The following is an 18215-nucleotide window of genomic DNA, read 5'->3' as shown; positions in this document are numbered from 1 at the left end:
ATAGTGGGTAGCAAGGCAGGTTTTTTTTCCAGAGGTCATGTTTGAAGCACACCCATCGCTTTTACGAGCGTGGGAGCAGGGCGGCCGGGAACGTGGCGCGATGCTTCTGGTTGAACCTGTTGCCTCTCGGGCGTTGAGTCAATGCCGGCAGGGCTGCGACTTGGCCACCACGGGGGCCCGGGCTGCCCCGTGCAGCCCTCCTCGCCACGCGAGCTCCCACCTCAGCCCCCTGCAAGGCCTCGGGGTGCTCCGAAGGGGTGCAGCCCCTCAGTGGAAACCCTCTTCTGTTCTCTCCTTGGTTTGGTTTTCCCCTTATCTGGGAAAAGGGTGGGTCGGGGAGGCGTCGCCGCCAGGAGAGGCGGTGATGTCAGGCATGTGTCAGCAGTGGGAGGCGAAGCCGGCGAAAGCCGAGCGGCACTGACAGGCTGCCGGCAGCGGGGAGAGATGCCACGGCAGCCACCTCTGGCTCTGCTCTGCTCATGTCACCCTTGAGGCTTTCTGGAGCAGCTGGCGGTGCCAGGGAGAAGGGGCCGGTGCTGCGGGGAGGTGAGTGCGGGGACGGGGGCTGTGCAGGGTGGCTGTGCAGGGCAGGGAGGCGGCCGAGCTGCCCGGGTCGTGCTGGGGATGCCTGCGCGCTGGAGCACCCATGGGTGCTATTGCTCAATGTCCTGGCATACTGCATGAACTGTTTTCTTTTAAATTTAAAAAAAAAGAAGTATTTATTTCAGAGCTCAATGCCAAGTTCTGAAGAGGGCACTTCTGAAAGTAGTGTGATTGGACAGGGTGCCTTTACTTACCAAGATAAACATACTTAAATAGCAGCAGAGCTAAACTTCCACGACCTTTTAAAAAATGACTTATTAGTTCAAGTGAATGACATTTTCCCTTGCTTCATTTTTGATATAGCAGGATCTAATCATAAATTGTACTAGAAAGGAAAGTTTTAACTAAACAGAGGGAAAGGTCACTGAAAGAGCCGGAGTTTCCCCACAAACACATGCACTGGGTTATGTTTCGTTTACGATCTGTGTTAAGAATGTTTCAAACACAGTATGGTGTAATACATAATATTTTACAAAAATTGAAGTGCCCCCATAGCGGGAGCGCGGCGTGTTGGGTTTTGGCGGAGGTCAGTGGGAATGTCGTGTGTCCTGGGGACCTCTGCTGTGGTGGCTGCAGCCTTGAAGGCTTTTGAAGAACCTCTGTGGGGAGGGAGGGGGTCACTGCAATGGCCCAGGTGCCTCGGCTGGATCCCTGATGTTGCAAGCTGATTTCTCGCACTTCACACTGTGGCCCTGCCTGCCCAGCCTGCGTGGAAGTACCTCAAGTCCCCCCGTGTGGTCTCTAGCTCTGGGAAGCAGCTGGCTGTAAACTACAGCGTGTGTTGCTGCACCTCTGCACCCCGTCATCTTCAGGTGACCTCCTTGGGGACACCCGTACGGGTGTTTGTGTGCACCCACACACCCTGGCGCTACTGGAGAGGGGGCAGGAGGTGGTGGTGGTACAGAAACCTGCACCCAGGGGCCAGGGAACAGCTCAGCCAGAGCTAAGCTGAGAAGATGCAACCCCTGATGGATCATCCCCAGAGGGTGGGTAACGCTGGTGCAAAGGGAGAGTGGATTCTTATGAAATGCTGATCCCATGGGTGCAGCTGCTGAGCCCTGGTTGGCTTTGATCTCTTCTCCCAGCTGGCACTTTGCAGGAAATCTGTGGTTTCCTTACAGAAGTATGCGTTGTGGAGTGGCTTCCTCCTGTAGCTGCTCTCTCTCTCTGCATGTGTTGTACCCCTGCTCCAAAACATCACGCTGAATCTCTCACCCAGTGTCTTCAGAAGAAAGGTCTTGGTTTTCCCCGAGCTGCTGCCATTCCCTGTGGATGTTCTGACTGAGGGAAGAGACCATAGGTGTATGTGCAATTACTTTGTATAGAGATTTTTGCATTTAATCAGAGAGAAGAGGACTTTAGCTGCCTTTCCAAGATCTCTGTGAACTTCTAGCAGTGAAATTAAATTGATGGAAACAGATGTTCTCACAGGCAAAATCCTCAATCTCCAATAAATTGTCTGTAAGAGTGTGAAATTACTTGGGAGGCATCCTATATATTTATATGCTTATTTTAATTGATGTTATGAATGTTGTTATTGCTGAGTCCGTGCCATAGCTGAGGATACACAGGAATTCTAATTTGCTGAAATCGTATAACCTTGGGGGGAGAAGACTGGTGATTCTTGGAGTGACAGTGTTCTGCTTCTCTCTCCCAATTCTCCTAGCTATTTCAATGGAAACAGCTGGAAAATCTCTATTTCCGTGAAAAGAAATTTGCTGTGGAAGTACACGATCCCCGCAGGTAAGGCTGGAGGAGTCAGTAGTAGCAGCAGGGTGAATCTTTACCCAGACTGGGGATTCATCGTCTCGTGTTAACGGGTGGGGATGGGAGGTGCCTCTGAGTTCAACACAGACCTGAGTTTATTCCGGGCTTTGCAATACTGAGCCTGATCCTGTGTTTGGCAGGACAGACCAGGGCTGGATCCTGTCTGCGGGTGATGGACGAGTCATGCTGTGATGTTGCGGAGGGAAGGTCACAGCTTTCAGGGTCCCATGGCAGTCTGCTCGCCCTTTCTAGGTTTATAGCACAATCGTGCTGCTGATGAACTACATGGCACGGTCGCTGCTGCTGCTCCGTGTTGCAGAGCTCAACCAGGAGAGGCTCCAACTTTAACTTTGTAAGATGAAGGGAAGAGTAGGAGGGAGGAAAGACAGCAGCACCAGGCGGTGGGGAGAAGGAAATCTGAGTTTTCACATCTCTAAAGTAAAGGCTGAGCCTTGCCTGGTTGAGAGGGGTATTTGGGACTTTAAACCTCAAAGGCCTGTCTTGAATTGCATTTCTCTTTACCTCCTCAGAATTTCAGTGTCAAGAAGGACCTTTGGTCAGAGTGGACTGGTCGTGCAAACCTGGTATGCAAACACTTCTCTGATCAAGTCCATCTGGGTGATGGCAATCAGTCAACATCAGTTTTACTTGGACAGAAAGCAAAGCAAAGTAAGTTGTAAGGCATTTTACTGTGGGCATAAGTTTCAACACCTGTCCTGTATATTCTTCGGTGCGTGTTTTTCCACGGATAAACTACTCTCCAGAGGAAAAAAACCTATGAGTTGTTTCTATCAGCTTTTTCAGCAGTCTATTAGTGACAGTATTGTTATTCGATCCATTTTAACCTGCTTGCAATTAGGGGCTGTGGAAGTATAATCACAGAAGAGGGAATTCCCACGTCTCAGTGTTTAATCAGCCTTTTTTCTCCTTCTCGTGTTCATTTTGAATGCGGTGCAAACAGCAGAGAGGCTTTTGAGTTGGGAGATGGTTCAGGCTTTGGGGGCAGAGGGGAAGAGGAAGGCCAGCGCAGCCCTGTGCACCGCAACCTCATGCGTGATGCTGTTGCTTTAGGCTTTAATTTTGTGGGTGATGAGGTGTGAAACGTCATGCTCTGTGACCCCATGTTCTGAAGTTAATTAGAAGTAACTTGATGAGGCTGGATTTTTTTTTTTAAACTCCTTCAGGCAAAAATTCCTTCGGCCAGAAGTTTGGATGATATCGCCATGGATCTGACAGAGATGGGAACACCAAAAGTTTCAAAGCTAGTGACTTTGGAGGCAAAGAACCAGTTTATTATGGCCAGCAATGGCAGTTTGATCTCATCAGGTAATAAAGGTAGTGAAGTACAGTGGGGCTTGTGTATGTTAAAAGGGAAACTGAGGCTAACTGACCATAAATAGTGACATATGTGAAGGCACGTACTAGTTAGATATCTGAAACAGTGACATCAATGGTATAATCTGCTGTTTCCCCCCCCATAACTAAGGAAGGAAGTAACAATATGCTGGATGGATCAGCACCCGTATACTCTTGGTCTATGAATAACTTGATATCAGCCTCATCGAAGTCCAAGGGAAATGTGATCCAGGCTAACTTTAAGCACCTGTACTAAAAGTTGAATTGCCTCAAGCTTCTTGAAAAATGAGCAGAGAAGATAAATGCTTCCAAATAAAGCTTAACTCTGGAGCAGACTTTAGATATTTCCTTTGACTGTGGAGGAGGGGAAAAGCAGGGAGGTAAAGGCCTGGCTGCCACACGTAGGTGCCTCAAAGTGAAGGCCAAGTGAGGACCCTCAGTCTGTCTTGAATGCAAAGTCAAAGCAAAAATATCAAGTATATCGTATATATCCCTAGTGCATTGATTTATATTCTGGGTGGTGGGGGTTTGAGGTGCATCCTTGGGACTTATTATGCAAGTATATACATTGGGAGGTTGAAAAAGTGTGGATTTCCTAAACACCTGGTTGCTGGATGACACGAGAGCTAGACATTGCACTTCAATGTTTTGTTTTGCTGGGCTGGACTGCTCTGGGGAGATCTCTGCTTACCTAACCAGAAAAAAAAAAAAGGCTTTTACCTGCAAATCCTCTGATACAGAGAGTGTATTTTTTCAGGCTCTCAGGATTCAGAGGTCAGTGAAGAACAAAAGAAGGAGAAAATTATGGAACTAAAGAAGAAGGAGAAACTCCTTCAGGAAAAACTGCTTGAGAAAGTTGAGGAGCTGAAGAAAATCTGCCTGCGAGAAGCGGTGAGAACTGTACCTTACGCTGGGGTCGGGGGGAGTGAGAGACCTTCTTCTCTCCCTCTGGACCTTCATGTGGAGCCCTCTCTGTTCCCCAGGAGCTGACGGGCAAGATGCCCAAGGAGTATCCTCTGAGCGCTGGAGAGGAACCTCCCCAGGTCAGACGACGTGTTGGCACGGCGTTCAAGCTGGACGATAATCTGCTCCCGAGTGAAGAGGTGAGCGCTGCGCTTTGCTTTCATGGCAGAGGTGGACTGGCCAGACCGGTGGCCAAAGCCACTTGCAAATAATCCAGCTCTTCCCCGATTCTTTAAGAGGAGGCAGCTGGGACAGTCGCTTGTACAGGCTGGGAAATTTAGACAGGTACCGCCCTCGTTTCAGCCATGTTGCCTTTAAATGAGCAGGAAGTTGGCCATTTCAAAAAGCCTTAAAATCCCCTGACCTGCACCCTTGATTTGGCCATGCTGCTTGAATTTTAATGGACATTTTGCTGCTAATTAGAGAGGGGTGGCTTCATAATGCCATTTGGCAACCCATGGCTATAAGATTTTCTTGAGCATTGATTTGTGTCACATTGAGATTGTGTTTGAACCCAGAACGTGGCAGGGGCGTGAGCTGTCCCCCTTGCAAAATCATCTGTGAGCATAGTTGTGTGACGGGTGACAGCAGGAGGAGATTTATCTCTGGCTTAATGCAAGTTCCACCTAGGTAAAAGCTCTTTATGTTGCTCAAGAAGCTAACATAAGCTTTGCTGGCAGAGACTGACTCAGGAGATACAGTAATTCAGATATATGCAGTTTCTGGACAGATACCATTCCCCTCATTCCTTGAGATTTGTTAACAAGCTGTATCATCCAAGTAGTAAGTAGATGTTGGGCACTTCGCATCTGTCTTTCACCAAGAACTTGCTGCCCTGGCTTACAGGACTGGTGTAGTCTGTGTCTGTAGCAAACTGATTTTACATTGTCTGCTTAAATGCTATTGAAACAAAATCCTACTGACCAGATTTAATAATGTGTTGCTTGGCACTCCTGGCAGCGCCTTTCATCTGAGCTTCTCAAAGTTGTTTACAAACCATTAATTAAAGCCTCCAACTCCCTGTTACATGGTTATGGTGATAGCAATTTCCATTTTTATTTTCTCAAAAGTAGAGATTTTGAACAGACATTTTCAGGCTTGGACTCTGAGCAGGAGGTTTAGCGGTCTAAACCTGAATTTAGGTGTCTATCCTATGTCACCCAGGCTTGATAACTTTGGACCTTTCTCAAGAGATCTCATTGTCTTACACTAGTCATAGAAATAAGATGTAAGAGTTTCATGTGCTGAGATTGTCTTGTGTATAGACTTGGGTATTTCTGTGTTTTGTCCTCAAGATTTCACTTTGTTGCCACAAAAATAGATATTCTATTCAATAATCTTCATTGATAATTTCTACTAAGAGTACAAACGAATAACTCGTCTCACAAATTTGCAGGATCCTGCTTTGCAGGACTTGGAGAGCAATTTTATCATACAGCAAAAGCTGGTGGAAGCTGCAAAGAAACTTGCCAGTGAACCAGACCTCTGCAAAAATGTGAAGAAGAAAAGAAAGCAAGAGTATGCTGATGCTGTAAAAAAGCTGCAAGAGATAGAAAATTCCATAAATGAATATAGAATTAAGTGTGGCAAAAAACCAACCCAGAAATCAACTCTTACTCTGCCAGGTAAGCAAGAGAATTCCCTGTGTTCTGATGAACCAGAAAAAAAAAGTAGTTTGGCTTGCTTACAAGTTTTGTTAAGCTCTCTATATGATTTTTATCTTCTCCAAGGCAGTTAAATAAGAAAGAGGTGCAATTGCTGCATCTGATACTATAAATGCACAGCTTGCAGGCTGAGGGCAGAATAAGCCGCAGTGTTAGGAACAAGCACGGACACGTTCCAGCACCAGGTACGGACAAAGGTGCTGTGCATAGAAAGGCTGGCGGGAGCATCTCAGCTGAAACTGGTGGGGTGTCTGAATTCAGGGTGTACCGAGCGCAGTTGTACGTCTAACCTGCCACATGCAGGATCTCGCTCCCTTCTCTTCCACAATGCTTCAGTTCTAGCAAAAATAGTGTGAGTTTTTCTACAGGATTGAGGAAATAAGGATCAAAGACTTTGTTTCTTGATTTTAAGATTACTGATTTCCAGGAAGACATAAGTGAAGTTCAAGAGCTTATGAATGCAAATAGTGGCAAACAGATTTTTGACTAAATGCATTTGCCAGTGACGAACCCAGTGAAAGCAGATACCCTTGGCCCCTCCATTCTGAAAGTGTGATTTTTCCTAAGGAAGGTGAGATTCTTGCTGCTTTGTAGGATAAAGCGTGGAAACTTGTTAGTATCCAAGCCAATTGAAGGAGTTTGGGAGTAGTAAAAGCTCATGGGTATTGCAGGCTCTTCTAGCTTCTGTAGTGATTAACAGTTTTAGGATATGTTTTACTACTTCCTTCCGTGGAAAATATATCTGGATAATAGTTAATGTTTAATTGATTTCTTTTTCCCCTCTTTGTCCCAGAGGAAATGCTGTTTTGTGAGGTTAGTAGGTTTTTTCCTGGGAATTGTAGGAAAGAAAATGCAAGACTTTTCTGGTGTTTGTATTGATACCCTTTTACTGACCCTTGAGATGAGACCTCTTGCCAATGTGTATTTTCCCTGGAGGAGACCCTTCTCCTGTGCGCCGCCAAGTTTCTGTTGGGGAAACCTTTGCCATGTCCCATTCCCGTTGGGAGCTTGGTTTGGATTCTTACCCAGCACAAACCACGGCAGCACTGGGCTATCCATCATCACAAAGTGCTTATTCTGAAAGGTTGATGATTGCTTATTCAATGTGGCTCAGCTAGTTCCTGATTGACAGAGATGAGGAAAACATCTGTTTTTCCAGTCTGTTGCTCACCAATCTGGATACTAATTGTGGGAGGTCCTGTATTACCTGGGACATGTGATGTGTAGTAAGGACCAGGAAGCTACTGAAGGCCGGTGAGCAGCGATAGCCCCGTGAGGCAGCGTCCCTACACAGTCACTGCTGTTTGTTTGCAGGCAGTATTTTTGTCCTGTTGTGCAAACAAGCAGCTTAGGAGTTGGTCCTTAAGCATTTAGCCCATCATTTTGCAACGTTTGATACCTGACATCCTTGTTTGCTGTCTGAGAAGGTAGATGCAGCTAGAAGGGACTGGACTCCGTCTCTGAGGGTCTCCCTTCCTGCAGGCAGGGACTGCAAGACAGCAAATCCTTAGCCAGTGATAAGTTAGCTGCATTCCCTTCCACTTCCTGACACTTGCAGTGCAGTGTGTATTTATTTACCTGATGCAGAACTATCGTCTGTTTCGATAATTGATTTTATGTGTAAGCTTTTCAGCATTGCTGACTGTACTCTCGGGCACAAGGTACACGGTTTCAGAAAGCTGAGCAGTGATGAGTCACTTGTGGCTGTGAACTTGGGGAATGATTTGTTGGAAATTACATATTAAATAGTAGCATTGATTTATTGAGTCAAACTATAGCTATTTTCATCCCACCCCCCAAGGGACGGAAGGTGAATGATGTACTGGACTGCATCCTGCTGCCCATATTCCACTCTCCCTTTCCTTTGCTTCTTCTGTAGCCCAGAATTTCTTCCACTTTTGGAGGGAATTACACAGATTTAGGATTTAAATTCAGAGCTCCCCCATAGATCAGCATTGCAGACCCCACATGAATCTAGCAGTGTAGCTTTAGGCTGGCTTTTTTTTTTCTTGGGTAGACTTTTTTCCTCCTTGCACTGGGCCCAGTTCCATATTTCACCACCACGTGGTCGAATTCAGATGAATATGCTCCCCTGAAGCTTTTTCCCAGTCTCAGGTTGCAAAGCAGAGCTGTAACCCATCCTTGGTGGTCTGACAAGTCCTCTCAGGGCAGGGGCCAGCCTGATGTTTTGCTGTTCTTGAAAAGCTGCTCTGCTTTCCAAATTCTTGTAACCAGGCCTTTCCTCGCAGCAAAGTGTAAAAGGGAGCAGCGTACGTTGCATGTGCTCGTGATGACTGATGGATGAAGCAGGTGTCATACACAAAGTGGCTGCCATCATCGTCTTTTGTTACTCCCTTTCCCCTGTGCATGGAGGTTCATGGAGACTTTTTACCCCACCAGTGCTGTGTCTTGCTAGAAACGGCCAAGGAACAGATTTCTTTGTGGGTTAATTATCTCTAGTGCTGCTTTTTATTTCCAGCCTCATTTCTCTGCTGCTGCTAGTCTGTTCTAAACCTTAGCAAGGACAGGCGATTTCTGAGTGATGGTATGTAGTATCAAGGTGAGAGGACATGCAGGTGCGGTAAAGCACTTTGAGTAAATAACAGAACGTAAAAGAAACAGGAAAAAAATTGCAATGTACATACAGCAATTACTGTGTTGTTGGAATTTGCAATAACTTGATTGAAATCAGTGGAAATATTCTGGATTGATACTAATTTAATTGAAGCAGAATTTGTATGCTGATGAAACATTCAAAACTGAATGCCAAATTTCAAAAGGCATTTCATACCTACCTGGTGGGATTTCAGGTGTACCTAGAGGAGATTAGATGCTAGCAGCCAAGATCTACATGTCTGTGTAGGCTCCTTACTCCTGTTGAAGCACCAAAACACCCTGTGAGATCTGTTGCAAGTTGGGTGGAAAACACCTTTGTAAATCTTGGCTTGGTTCCCGCTGCAGTTGAAAAAAAATCTCCTTTGATAATTAGGTTGGTAATTTGCTGAACTGCAGTGAGCACAACTAGGTCATGATACGCTCCAAAGCAGGACTGTCTTCAGGCTGGTGAGGGCTAAAGCATACAGACTGTAGTGTTACAAGTAGTAGCTGGCTGTGAAGCTGTAGAAAATAAACTCTATGTGATATCTGGAAAGTAATATTGGGTCTCTTGTGCTTAAAGTGCTTGTTTTCATTCACAGATGACATAATTCCATCTGAGAGCAGCTCCTTGTCCGATACAACCACCTATGATGATGGTATGTTGCTTATCCTTTTCTTCCTATGAAGTTTCCTGGTCAGAGCCGTTCCTTTGGCTTAATGTCCTTTAGCCTACTACTTTGGTGGCTTTCGATGACAATTTACTTTATAGCAGAGGAAAGAAGAGCTTTATCAGGAATGTCATTCCTCGTAATGGGTTAGTTATTGGAAGTGTCTACTCTGTGAGCTGATCTGAGTTGTCCTTAGAGAAGGTGATTGGTTTTAACATGACCAACCTGCGGACTGAAGGCGTTTGAATTTCAAACAAATGCTTCATCCCTAGGATCTGGCCAGAGGCGGATGAGTGGATGGATGGAGGAGTTACAAGCTGGGAGGATTTGCCCAGCCCTTCTGTCCTCACAGCTACTATAAAACTTAAGAAAAAAAGTAGAATAGTCACAGATATTAATGATCTGTTTACGTTTGCGTTACCTAGCGAGCTTGCACCTTGCATGGGTATGGTGTTTGCTCAGCTTACTCATTTCACGCACACACCCACAGGCACACACGTTCACACCCTGTTCCACAAGGTGGAAAGGACTTGGCTTGCCTCTCCCTTAAACTGGATAATCATCATTTGGGGACAAACATTAGCTAAGTTATTACTCGCTTTTCAGTTAGGGCCTGATTCTGATCTCACTTTGTCCCAGTTTTAGACTTGTACAACCTATCTGGTGCTTTAAAATGGGGTTAGACCTGATTTCTCCTTGTACCAGTAGAAGTAGAGCCAGGGCTTTGGCTTCTGAAAGTGTTCTCTGTGATGCTCCTCCTGCATTTATATGTATTAGTCGGAGTTTCCTGTTGGCTCTGATGGGACCGGGTTTGTGCTCTAAGCAAAGCGAGAAGAAGCAGCAAACCAGTGTTTTCCCCACTGTCTTCAGCCAAATTTGTCTGTCAGTTGTCTTTGCTCATTCAGTCACTTCTGAAGTCAGTGCCTTTTAGGTTCTATTTCAAAACAAATTCTTAAAATGTTATTTTTCAAGTAAAGAGCTGGAAGGTGAGGGAGAGGAGAGCTGGCTTTTGCAGGGGCTGAGCTTACCTGCTCAGCTCTGGGAGGGATTGCATTGCAAGTAGGTGTTTTCCTGAGGAAGTTCCACTTTGTGATCTGGCACAGCCCCACTCTGGGTGTAATATCCATAGAAGTCAGTGCTGCCAAGATCTGCACGAGCCTCTGTGGTGTCCTGTCTGCGCGGAGGAGAGCTCGGTGCAGGCAGGAGAGCCTTTCTAGGTTCGCAGCTTTTGCCGTTGTCTCTGTAGCGCAAAGTGTTTCTCCTTAGGGGCCGCAGATTTGGATATAGGGCAAAAATATCAAGGATCTTGCTAACAAAATACCTACTCCTTTCCAACAGTCAGTGAATCGCTTCCTGTGCCAGCACAGAGACCCAGCTCTGCGCAGCTTTCTCCAAGGCTTCCTCCACCAAAGTCCCTCGGGGTGGAGAGAATTCATCTCAGAAAGTCATCCATAAATGAGCAGCTCCTGGAAACCAGACACTCCAGGTAGGGCATGTCTCACTGCCGCCCTGCTCTCCGTCTGCCTGGCGTGAGCTCCGTCTTGCCCCTACCGAGACTTCTTTTACTACGGGCAGTCCTGCGGAGCATGCTGCCTCCACGCTCCTCTGCAATTACAGGATTTGGTGACGGGAGCTAAATTTCCTGTTTAGTAACAAAAGTGTGGAGAAGTCTGTATAAGTAGTTGTCGTGGTCTCTGAAATTGTAGGGTAGTGTAGTCTTTGTGAAGAGGTTAGAGATGGGTGAGAAATTTAATAGCAAGGGCTGTGTTTAAGGATTTGCTTGTGCCCACCAGTACTGTCACCCTTTGTTTCCGTTTCTGCAGTTTGTTTTCGGTATTAATTAAACAATTTGTAGTTTTCCTGATGACTGTGCTTAATGGCTTCAGGTAACACCAAACCATACCCATCCCTGCTGATGGTATCAGTATTTCAGCAGGTACGTTGTCAAAGTGTGCAGAATTTGCGTTAAGTCCTGATGGGTAATTCTCTGTGTAAGAGCAGAGTTGCTGGGATTCAACCAGCTACCATCATCGTGCCAGCTGCAGTGACTGGCTGAGGTTCCTGTATGTGTCTGGGATTTGGGCACTTTCTGAGTTAGAAAAACAGTTCCATGGAGCGCACTGATAGCAGTAGCTCTGCTGATGGTTGTGTGATCACGTTATACGGGTCTGATCTGGTGTTAGTTGTTCTTAGTGTAAGAGTTTCCACCGATCTTGATATTTTTCAGACTGTCTTGCTTGAGCAGGCTGTTGAAGGCATGCTTTAAAATGTTTTAAAGTTTTGGGCAATGTCATGCCTTTGTATTTTTCTCATCTGTCCCTCGAGATAACCAGAACACTTCTCCACATGAAGTTCAGAAGTTGAATTATAACCATATGTGGCCATTTAGCTGTGATGTGCTTTGTTTCAAAAACCCAATTCCTTTGTTTCCCTGTTACCTGCTCTGTCTCTTCTGCTTCATACTTTTGTCCTTTGGCAGCAGCTTTTTGTACCGGTCACTCTGTGAGGACCTCCCTTGAACCACAAGAAGGGGTTGAATTTTTCTTCCTGTTTAACAATTCCGTTCTTTATACGGGGAAGCACATCCGGTTATGCTCTTACCTGCTTTTTCTGCTCTTTGTTTTGTTTCTTCAAGCCTTAGGGTGCACGTATTCTGTGTGCTGTGACTTGCATGGTGTTTAACCTAACTGGGGCTGTCTCCTTCGTTACAGGGACCCACTGTCAACTCACAGCAGTCCTTACCGAACCCTGGACCGGCCGCCCCAGCCCCACGGTGGGAGAAGCATGCCTACGACCCCCGTGCTCACACGCAATGCCTACAGCAGCAGCCACTTACAGTAAGGGGGCTTTGTTTTAAGTGCCATGTTCATCTTAGGCAGCAGAAGAATAAAAACAAATGGTGTTAAGAGGGCAGAGAGTCCTTTGGTGTGCAGCTTTCCCTGCAGCAGGCTCAGGCTCTCGAAATGTCTTTTCTGGGTGTTGGAGGCACAAGGTTAATATCAGCCACCGTCTTCTGGCACAGTCCTGCACTAGCTTTGTGACATGCAAGCAAGGATGTTTGTGAGCATGAACCCTGTCTAGACACCTAGCAGCACACACAAATGGGCGTCTGCAAAATTAGGAGATGGAAGCTGGCACACAAGTATTGCCTGTCTGATCATGAAAGACTGTAGGAGAGGGGGAATTTCCAGACAGGCACCAATAGGGAGTTTTAACAAGTAATGCCTGTTCAAAAAGTTTCTATAAAACACTTGTAAGGTAGCCAGAATTTGTTTTACATTTCCTTTGTAACCTTCTTTTCTAACACAGTGAGGCTTATGAAATTATATTGTCCATCAGCTAGTGGTCTCCCCACAAAAACTTGTTCATGAGCTTACAGATGTCTGCTATGGATTATGTTCCTACAAGCCTCCTGAAAGAGTGGCCAGATAGAGGAGAGAGATCCCAATTAGTGCCCTTACTATGGGAAGAGACCTGCAACGTGAGGTTACCTGTGGAGTTAGACAGCTGAGAATCTGTGCTGGGGAAGGAGAGATGCTATAAATCTTACAATGTTATCGAGAGCTCATGGTTTATTTGGCTGGGGTAATGCAGCCTTGAGAGACGGAGCCACAGGAAATCCATCTTCCTATGTTCTGCTCCTAGCTTAGTTACTTCTGTAGACTTTACCTACTTAAAAATTGAGAGCCCTCCCATAAATCATTACAAAATGTGAGTTTGAGCTTTGCTGCATGTATCCCTGTCACAGATTAACCTTGCTCACCATGACAGATTTTTATATAAGAGATCTCCTACTGTTCCAGGAAATCTAAAATTCAGCCAAGCTGACTTTCTTGCAATGCAGATATTCTATGTGGAAAGAAAAGACTGGGTTCGTATTGTGCTTTGAGTGGGGAGGCAGCATGCCTGACCTGCCCATGCATGCTCTCTCCAGCTCTCTGTGTATGTTGGCCTGTGACTGCCTTTAACCAACCAACATCTGTGTTGTTTCAGGCCAGATGTTTCCCCACACCATTGTCGGCAGCGCAGCGGGAGTCTGGAATCCCAAACCCACCTGCTGTCTGAGACTCCTGCTGAAAAGGCAGCCTTCACCCTCTCAAAGTCCCAGCGAAGCAGCAGCACAGAGATCCTCGATGATGGATCATCCTACACTAGCCAGTCAAGTGCAGAATATTACTGCGTGACACCTACTCCCAATCCATACTATACTACTCAGACGCTTGACAACAGGACCAGGGGTCGAAGACGGTCAAAGAAGCAAAACATTTCTGCTGCGAATTCAGGAAGTATGCCAAATCTTGCCCAGAAGGATGTCCGCAATGGTGTCTACCACAAAAGTCAGGAGCAGCCTTCCTCTAGTTACTATATTTCTGGATATTCCCCATACACCGAATCTGACGTTTATTACAATGGAGGATATATTTATGAGAGCGATACGGAGGGACAGTACAGCGTCAATCCTTCCTATCGCTCGTCAGCACATTATGGATACGACCGTTACAGGGAATTCAGGTCTTACCATGAGGATGAAGTGGACAGAGTACCGCACAACCCATATGCAACCCTAAGGCTGCCAAGAAAGCAAGTTGCTAAAACGGAGCATATAACCAAAAACATTCACAAGGCCTTAGTAGCAGAGCATCTCCGTGGTTGGTACCAACGTGCCTCCAGTCAAAAGGAACAGGGTCATGGCCTGCAGGCAGGCTTTGAGTCTGACAGAGGATCTCAAAGGAGTTTGGGCTTTGCTGGTCTGCAGGTGCCGTGCTCTCCTAGCAGTCGGGTGTCGTCTTTCTCTTCGGGTAATGTCTGATTTTCTTCTGTGCTGAGTGTTTTTGTAAGTCCCTTCTGTGCATCAGACTCTGCCTCCCCGCTTCCTCGGTGAAGTCAGCAGAGTAGAAGCAAGGCTTGAGCTCTGTCCTGAAAGGTAGATGAGGAGCTGAACAGGATATTGTTGTTCCGTGCTTGGGGAGAAAGACTTGCTTGTTGCCTTCTCCGATGGGTAAAACTGCCTCTTACTCTTTGTAAGCGTGGTAGTCCAAAGAAGCACAAAGAGCCATATGGGTTTCAAACAGGCGTGTTTACCAACTAGAGAAGCAATGTGCAGAACTTTATGCCGTGTAAATGCAGTTGCGGTAATGGCTTCCAAAATACAGTACAGTGAGCATCGCTGACTGAGTCAGAAAGTCTTTTTAAGGAGATTCCCTCGCTCCGAAACACCACCCGCACGGTGCTTTTCTCCTTACAGGGCTTGTAAATCCTCTCTTGTGTTTGCATTGTCTGCTTGTGTGTCCTGCAGAAACCCATGGAGATCACTAATGAGAATTGTCTTGTTTGTCTCAGCTGATTTAGCTGGAGAAAGATCTAATTTGCTGTAATTTTTTTTTAATTCCAGCATCTTCTGCAAATGCTGCTGGGAACTGGCGAAACCCACTTGCCCTGGGACTTCCAGACTATGACACTTTGTCTCATTCCTCTTATGCCAGCTGTTATGGGAACGTTTATGGCAACCTTCCTTTGCAAAGCAGGTGAGTAGAGTATATCGAGATTTTCTGCCCCTCTTCCTGCCCTTCACAGGCTGTTAATATTGCTGAGACAATCAGCTTGATTTCAAAGGGCCAGGATGAAGAGTAAATATAAAATTGACTTTGTGAGAGCAAGTCTTCTCTGTGTGCCTCTGTCCCCACAAATGCCATCGTGTTTAAGTACGCTTATGCTGAGTGTAGCCAGCTGTAGTAAGTACCCCGCATTTGTGCCTCCTGCTTCGTGGGTTGCAGCTTGCTGGCTTGCTGCCAGGCTGACTTGTGTGAGATTACTGAATTTTTAATTGTGTTTGTTTTAAAATAAATGAAAGTGTAAGAAAAGATATGAAAGCTTCTGCTAGATCCTCATTTCAAAGCTAAATGCCGTGGGCTTTTTTATTTCATTGATTTAAAAGATCTACAGTAACAGTGTTTAAAAATACAGGTTGTACTAAATTCTTAATTTCCTATAATTGGGTTTTGGAAACTCTGTTTATTTTGGCAGCTTTTTCTATATAATGTTTATTAGCTATTAATTTTCCATAGTATGAATCACTTATCAGATCATGCATCTGTTTTATTTTCTATTTTAATGTAATCATGGCAAACGAGTAATCGATATGCTCCGCAGTCTTGACAGTTTTGAGCAGCTGAGATCCTGTTGCACACCATTTGACTAATTACAGCACGAAAATTTGGTTGGGATCCAAATTACACTGGGGTAAACTCACAATAACCAGCATTACTTAAATGCCCGAGGGGGTTGCATGAGTTTGTGCAGCACTAGGGGTTTGGGGCAGACCCTCTGCTCTCGCTGATCCCTGATGCCCTGTCTCTCTTACAGAGCGTATGCAGAGACGAGCCAGCTGGGTGGTGATGATGAGAGCCAGTTGGAAGAAGACTTGCACGGCAACGAGCAGAGGTTATTCTGGCACGAGGATTCAAAGCCCGGGACGCTCGTGTAGACCGCCTGCGGCCCCACATTCGTACCCTTTGCGTGCCTTGCACAAAATGCTGTGACTCCGAGGCAGATCTCGGGTGGAACTTCCAAACCGAACAAAACAAAAAAAAAAAACAAAAAAAAAGGAAGCAGGCTGTTTTGCTGGGAAAGATTAAATTCAGCATTAAGAGGGACTGTAGCAAAATGACAAAGTCTTACCACAAATGGCGTTCTGAATCCGGATAGCCTACACGAGCAAGGGCAAGCCACAGTTTCATCTATGACTAGATGCAGCACTTGGTTGAAGTATTTATATTTAGCAAGCACTTTTTTGGAAGATTGGAAGGTGTTGAAGGCAAACCTCAGAGGAAAAAAAAATGTGAAAAGGAGACTCTTATGGAAAAACCAGGAATTCTAGGAGCACAATTCTGATGTCTGGAAGAAGAAGAAATGAAAATTTATTCTGCCATGGCTTATGATGACCTGGAAGGACTTTCATAAGCTGATGAAGGATAGATACTGTGTGTGTGAGTGACGCAAAGGGTGAATTAAGCAGTATTGGAACATTACTTGAAGAAAGGCTGGGTTGGTTTTTTTTTATTATGGAGGTTTGAATGAGTTTATCCATTTTTTGGGGTGGTGTTAAGAGTGTGTGTTAGCACCACAAGCAAGTTCTGGAAAGAAAAAAATTTGCTGACACAATGTCATGTAAAACCATAGGCGGTTGTGGATTTTGGAAACAGAAGCAGTAAACTCTGAACTCTCTTTTTCCATGATAACGCGTAATAAGTAACCTCCCATTTAATGACCTTTCCATGGTACAACTTCACTGTGCGGAGGACTAGGCAAATTTTCACGGTGGCTGCACAGTGACCCCGCTCATCAGGTGACGATGACATTTTGCTCTGCCACAGTGATCCGAGGACCCGCGGTGGGGAGCTCCGGTGGTCACAGGGCGAACAATTTGATTGTAACGGCCAGTATTTTAAGGTGGATGCACACGCAAACAGCCAAGTGGGTGCCTTAAAATGAGGGGCATTAGGATTGTACCGCGAGTCATCTGAACTGCCAGGTGCGTTGCAAAGTCACTAAGTGACGGAACAGCATTTTCACAAAACCATTTGTGTAGGAAGAAAGTGCGACTGCAGTCTTGATCTAAGAGGGATAAACCTACCTCACGTCATCCATCTGTAGGAACAAATTGGCATGGGTTATCTTGCGTGATCTGCGACGACTCATTTGCATACGGTAAAATCTCTCTCGTTTCTCAGCTGTAATGTGCTTCAGGATTCCATAAATGGTGCTCTTTTTTTTTTCTTTTATACAAAGGATTAGTTACTCCTTGTTCATATTGTGAATAGAAAAGTTTCTGATAAACTTTTTTGACGTTTTTTACCAATATTCCAGAGCATGTAATATATACAGAAGGACACACTTGTTAAGCTGGTACTTAGTCGTTTGTATTATTAGAGTCGCGATTTGGAATTAAACAAAAACAAAATAAAAAATAACTTATTTCCTTGTTTTTGCATATTTGTATAGCCTTCTAGAAATGCGAAAGCTCTTTTTGCTTATTCTTTTACTACTTCTGAATTTTTTAGACCTATTATTTTGTATAGGTCAATAAACTAAAAAGTGTGCTACCAAACCCACTTCAGCATTCCTCCTATTTCTACTCGAGTGCTTGGAAAAACGCAGTGTGTGTTATTTTAGGACTCTAAAGTGAGAGAGTAAGTCACTGTGGTCTGATTTCTTTTGGCCTGTGGTGTTAGGTTGGGTACAGAGGGTCAGTGGCCTCGGCAGGGGGAAGCTTGGCCCGGGGCAGTTCAGACCCTCCCAAAACACGTCTGTAACTCTGAATTTCTGACCATGCAAGGGGAGGGAGGAGGGAGTGGGGCTTGGTGCCTTCGGGGGGGCCCCTCCGGCACAGCTGCCCCCAGGAGCTGAGCTGGGCTCGTTCAGTGTCCCTGCAGGAGAGTCATTATCCCTGGACCTGCTGCCCAGCTTCAGCCCGGCAGTGATACACAGACAGAGGTGGCCTCACATTTATGGAAATACTTCTTACTCATCTGTCGTTGCACCTAAACATTGCTGCTGTCTTTCCCATTTGAAGAGTGGCTCTTGGGGTTTGTGTTGC

General features: G+C 45.6%; 1 protein-coding gene across 6 annotated transcripts in view; it reads left to right on the top strand.

Annotated features, from left to right (window-relative positions):
- Nucleotides 1–17597, top strand: part of FRMD4B (FERM domain containing 4B) — a 135685-nt gene extending 118088 nt beyond the window's left edge. For all 6 annotated transcript variants that reach the window (XM_075762425.1, XM_075762424.1, XM_075762422.1 and 3 more), the window contains 12 exons: nt 2270–2346; nt 2901–3039; nt 3555–3696; nt 4484–4617; nt 4710–4829; nt 6086–6314; nt 9551–9607; nt 10958–11105; nt 12331–12456; nt 13613–14418; nt 15012–15144; nt 15983–17597. In XM_075762425.1, coding sequence (XP_075618540.1) covers nt 2270–2346; nt 2901–3039; nt 3555–3696; nt 4484–4617; nt 4710–4829; nt 6086–6314; nt 9551–9607; nt 10958–11105; nt 12331–12456; nt 13613–14418; nt 15012–15144; nt 15983–16103 — 2232 coding nt within the window. In that variant the 3' untranslated portion in view covers nt 16104–17597. The remainder of the gene's footprint in view (nt 1–2269; nt 2347–2900; nt 3040–3554; nt 3697–4483; nt 4618–4709; nt 4830–6085; nt 6315–9550; nt 9608–10957; nt 11106–12330; nt 12457–13612; nt 14419–15011; nt 15145–15982) is intronic.
- Nucleotides 17598–18215: the final 618 nt, after the last annotated feature.

The sequence above is a fragment of the Balearica regulorum genome, chromosome 10 (genome assembly GCF_011004875.1).
Source record: "Balearica regulorum gibbericeps isolate bBalReg1 chromosome 10, bBalReg1.pri, whole genome shotgun sequence".
Classification (NCBI taxonomy): domain Eukaryota; kingdom Metazoa; phylum Chordata; class Aves; order Gruiformes; family Gruidae; genus Balearica; species Balearica regulorum.
This window is presented reverse-complemented; position numbering and strand designations above follow the sequence as displayed.